General features: G+C 36.2%; 1 protein-coding gene across 1 annotated transcript; it reads right to left on the minus strand.

The window, feature by feature from the left end:
* Positions 1–4,371: 4,371 nt before the first annotated feature.
* Positions 4,372–5,304, minus strand: LOC126497789 (olfactory receptor 141-like). Its single transcript, XM_050135962.1, has one exon. It carries the CDS (start codon positions 5,302–5,304, stop codon positions 4,372–4,374), a length of 933 nt encoding a protein of 310 aa, XP_049991919.1.
* Positions 5,305–5,682: the final 378 nt, after the last annotated feature.

The raw sequence follows: 5,682 nt of genomic DNA on the forward strand, positions 1-5,682 counted from the left end.
TGAGTTATAATGACAAGTTTTACACTCTTTTATTGTTTTACAATCATTTTCTCTTCTGTACAGTTTTTGTCTCAATTGCATATTTTCATAATTATTATATATTCATTTTTTGCTATTTTACCATTAGAGATTCATGCACCATGGACTGTCTTGTGCTTATATTTTACAAAATCCTTAATTTCATTAGTTTTACACTGGATGGGCATCAGTCTTCGCTAAGTGACCTGAACATCCTCAAGCTGATAAACACATTTTAGCATCACAAAGATGACTGACTGGTCCTCCACTTTGATTTGGGATTTGACCTGCTTTAGCACCATACTATACTTGAACAATTTTCTCAGTGAATTTTGATGTTAGATTTATTTTATAACACCATACTATGGAAATACATAGACACAGTCTGTTCTGAAGCTAATAAAATTCTACAAAGAATTGAGAGAAATGAAACTCATTTCATATATCCATAATCAAGTCAAACGGGCTCTTTAATAAAAGTAAAATGATGTATGCATGATTTTAAAGTAGCTAAATATTTTATTTAAGATTTTTTGCTGGTAAATGAAGTATTAAAGTGAGAATGAAAATAAAAGATTCTTATGAGTTTTGTCTTAATTCATAACAAAATCATTATTCCTGAGTAATTAAAAATGACTGCTTTGGTTGGATCACAAGAGTGCTGGCATGTATAGTAACACTTCAGAGTGTGAGATGTCGAAATGAAATAGAACCTAAGCCTGGGTCGTAACTGAGAATCATACTTTGGAGACTCTCATAAAAATGGAAGAGGCCTTAGCCTAAGAAGGACTGTAACTTAAAGCCAGCTGAATCTTACTTTTAGAATGGCACTCTATGGATTTGTGTGTGTGTGTGTGTGTGTGTGTGTGTGTGTGTGTGTGTGTGTGATTTAAATAAAACATTTGTAATTACCACTACTTTTGTGCAGAATTCAAGCATTTTGCATTATTACTGTAATTACAAGATCTTACCATGGAGAACACACTGTTCTCAGACTAAACATTTTCTTGCATCAGCCTCATAAGTGATGAGAACACAGGCATAAATCTCTGCCTGGCTCATCAATGTATGTATTGTCACTGTAATAGACGATTAAACAAATCATGGAGAAATATATCTTCCCAAATTAGCACAGTGATAATGAAATTCAGGGAAGTGTGCATTTAATATGAGGTGTCAAAATCTCTATTTATGCTTAGACTGCTGCAAATTCATAGATAAAATGAAGCAGGAGATAGTTTTCAGCTGAACACCACTGAGTAAATAAAAATATAAACTAATCTGCTAGCTTATATATTTTACCATTAGTATGATAAGATGTTCTAAGTCTGGTAAGATATAAATATGGTACTATAAACATATATTACAACTATGTGCTTTATAAAATTTTGCTTTTATGGTTATATAGGGTTATTACTTAAAGTATCAATGGGATAAAATGAGTTAGTATCTATAGAAGCCTTTATTTCATTGTTTAGTATCTGCACAAGGTAGATTAATGTGTAGGCATTTATAGAGAGAAGACTATATGGAGACAGTGGAAACTATTTGGTATTGTAAATGACAGAGAACATCCTCAGAAGAAGTCAGCTTACAACCACAGTTTGCCATGTCTATCATCTGGAAGTGTGTTAAGATTATTTCTGTTGTTTAAGTAGTTTGTTAGATGTCATTCGCTTACTTCAAACACAGCAAATGAATACCATTAATATCAATATGTGCATATATATGTGTATGGATGTAGATGAGCGCATGAACTAAATAAGATAAAAATAGGGAATATTTTTTGCCACTTGTAAAAATGAAACAACTTCAGTGATTTCCGTGATCTTCTTTTTTGTACTTTAAATAAAGTATTCCCTTGTGGAACACATATCAAGCGCAGCTTTCCCTCCCTCGACTCCTCCCAGTTCACACCACCCCGCGCCCACAGATCCACTTCCCCTCCATTTTCTATTAGAAAAGAGAACAGGCTTCCAAGATACAACAAAATATAAAACAAGATACAACAAGGCAAAGCAAAGACCCTTCTCTAGAGAATGGAACCCAGTAAGAAGATAAGTGGCAAAAAGAGATGGATGAGTTCCCACTGTTAAGTGTCCCTCAAAACCACCAAACTAACAGCCATAACATACACAGAGGACCTGGAACAGATCCTTATAGGCCCTGTGCTGCTTTGCAAGTCTCTACGAGCCCATGTAAACCCTACTTAGTTGATTCAATGAGCCATGTTCCCGTAATTTACTCCATTGCCTCTGACTCCTACAGTCTTTCATTTACTTCTTCTGCAGGATTCTACAAACTCTAATGGGGTAGGAATGATGAATACTTTCAATTCAGATTCTCTTCACATGTCTATCTGTGAATCTCTGTACACACATCCATCTGATGCCTAGGGAAGTCTTTCTGATGATTAACAACAAGACAACAATCTATGAGTAAAGTAAAATATCATTAGGAATCACTATTCTCCTTTTTTGTTTGTTTCTTTTGCTTTGTTTATGGAAAGTCATATTTAGTTCCACCTTAAGACTCTAGGTCTCTGGGCTATCCAGTCTCCATTTTATGGCTATCCAGGCAAGGTAGGTCCTGATCACCCACCTGTGCGGTGGGCCTCAAGTTAAATCAGTCATTGGTTGACCACTCCCACAAAGTTCTGTGCCAATATTGTCCCAGAACATCTTTCAGGCAGAAGTATTTGTTGCTTGAGGATTTTGTAGCTTGGCTTATGTCCATTTTCTTTTTAATGTAAAAATCTGCAAACTATGTTCCCCATGAAAGAGACAAGGAGCTAGGAGTAAAAGCTCTCTGCAGGGACCAACTCAACTTCTCTACGTTCAATAAGCTATGTGCGTTTTGTCCTTGCAAATGGGCTCTGATTATTCATTTTTGGAGAGAAATCCTCTGTTCTAGTATCTGCCTAGGTTGCTTTGGCATCTCCATGTAACCCTGTTTGAGAACAACTCACCTGAAAGCACCCCATTCTGGCTATTGGAAACAATTTTCACTGGCAACAGAAGATATCTGTTTCGGGCTGTTTATCCTTCATTACTAGCAACACTCATAGATTCCAGGAAATTTCCATTGGACTAGACTTCCACACCACCCCTCAAATACTCCTCCGTTCCAGGTGTCTCTCCCTATACTCTTTCTTCACATCAACCCAAACTCTCTTGCTTCTTACCCCACAAGCTTCCAATTGACCTGTAAAATTTTTTTCTCTTTCCTCTTCCTAGAGAGATTCATGCAATCTCCTTAGAGCTGTCATCTCTCTCGGTCAATGGATTATAACATAATAATTAATGTCCACTCATAAGTGAATACATGCAATATTTGCCTCTGGGGGTTTTGGTTACTTCACTTGGGATGATTTTTTTCTAATTGAATCATTTGTCGTAAATTTCATGATATCAATTTTATAAGAAGTGGATAATATTTCATTAATATAAATACAAATATACCACATGTTTGTTGGTTGAAGGATATCAATGTTGTTTGCAATTTCTGGCTATTATGAATAAAGCTACAATGAACATAGTTGACTAAAGGGCCTGTGGTACGATGGGTATGCCCAAGTGTCATTTGAGTATAGGCTAAAGAGTGGTAGTATAAATGGATCTTTAGGTAGATTGATTCACAATTTTCTGAGTCACTGCTATAATGATTTCCATAGTCACTGGAAATTCCACCAGAAATGCAGGAGGGTTCCCCTTGCTTCACATCCTCACCAATAAGAAAAATCATTTGTATAATTGATCTTCATTATTTTGAAAGGTCTAAAATGGAATATCAAAGTACATTTGATTGGCATTTTCCTGATAACTGAGGATGCTGAACATTTAGTGTTTCTCAGCCATTTGAGTTTCTTCTAATGTTTATATCTGTACCCTATTTTCAATTAGGCTATTTGATTTTTGATGTCGAATTTCTAGAGTTCTCTATATATTTTGGATCTTAGTCCTCTGTCAGATGTCAATTTGGTAGAAATCTTTCCACATTTTGTAGGCTATTGCTTTTTTCAATTCACAGTGTCTTTGCCTTTCAGAAATCTTTCAATTTCATGATGTCTCAATTATTAATTTTTGATCTTAGTTTCTGTTCTATTGGTGTTCTGTTCAGAAAGTTGTCTCCTGTGCCAATGTGTTCATGGCTCCTTTCTCCTCTGTCAGGTTCATTGTGTCTGTTTTTATTAGGGCTTTGATCCACTTGGACTTGAGTCTTTTTCTTTACCTTAAAATGTTAACTGAGGATAGAAAAGCTCAATTAAAATTAAATAATAAATTACTAATAGAAATTGAAGAAGGCACTGAAAATTAATCTGTGTTATATTGGGGGTTTAAAGTGAAAAATTCATTATGTAGACATAATTTTTTTTCTTAAAAGTCTTCTCACTGCTTCTTTTACATCTTTGTTCCTGAGACTGTAGATGATGGGATTCAGCATGGGAATCACAATGGCATAAAACGTGGACACTATCATGTCATGTTCCAAGGCATAATTGGAACTTGGCCGCATATACATGAAGAAAATTGTTCCATAATAGGTGGACACTCCAGTGAGGTGAGAGCCGCATGTAGAGAATACTTTTTGCCTCCCTTCAGCAGAATGCATCTTCAGAATGGCAGAAAGGATGAAACTATAGGAGATTATGATAATTAGGATAGTGAATACCTCAATGGAGCTCACAAAGATGAAGAGTAGAAGCTCATTCACCTTTGTGTCAGAGCAAGAAATAGCCAGTAAAGGAGGGATATCACAGAAAAAATGCTTAATTTCATTGGATCCACAAAAAGATAGGCTAGAAGTGGCTCCTGTGTGGATAGAAGCATGCAGAATTCCACCAATGTAGGAGGCAATGATGAGGGACATGTAGACTCTAGGTGACATGCTCACTGCATAAAGAAGTGGGTTATAGATAGCTACATAGCGGTCGTAAGCCATTGCAGCCAAGAGAAAGCATTCTGTGGTTCCACAACTGACAGCAAGAAACATCTGGGTTGTACATCCAAGGAAAGATATGACTTTCTTCTCTGACATAAAATCTATTAACATTTTAGGGGTGATAATGGTAGAAAAAGAAGCATCTATGAATGATAAAACACTCAGAAAATAGTACATTGGGACATGGAGCTGGGAGTCCCCAGTGACTATTGTAATCAGTCCCAAGTTTCCCATTAGTGTGAAAAGGTAAATAACTAGAAACAGGAAGAACAGGATAATCTGAAGTTCGGCATTGTCCGTTAGACCCCTCAGGATGAACAGAGACACTTCAGTGACATTCTCCATTCTGAAATCAACGACAACCATCCTAAATTCATTCAGACAACAAGCATCCGTAGTACTAAGAAAATAGTAGATTTATCGAGTCAAGAAAAAGACATGCCGATGGTGTAAAATGCCTAAGCATAAATAAATAATACAGTGGATGGAACATGTTCATGACCTGGTGCCTTATGTTGCATATAAAACCACCAGCTCTGCTAGCCAATTTATCCCTGCATTCAATCACTTATTTTCATTTTAAATTGTATTAAATTTCACATTGAGAATCAAGAGTGGTGGTTTGGGCTTGAGAATTGAAGGTAGGATTGTCAAAAGCTGGAAATCATCCTCACAAGAGCGAAGCTAGCTTGAAGCACATGAGACTGTTAAAAGAAACAAGCA

The sequence above is a fragment of the Alexandromys fortis genome, unplaced genomic scaffold (assembly GCF_014885135.2).
Source record: "Alexandromys fortis isolate MF-2015 unplaced genomic scaffold, M_Fortis_MF-2015_v1.1 scaffold_23, whole genome shotgun sequence".
Lineage (NCBI taxonomy): Eukaryota > Metazoa > Chordata > Mammalia > Rodentia > Cricetidae > Alexandromys > Alexandromys fortis.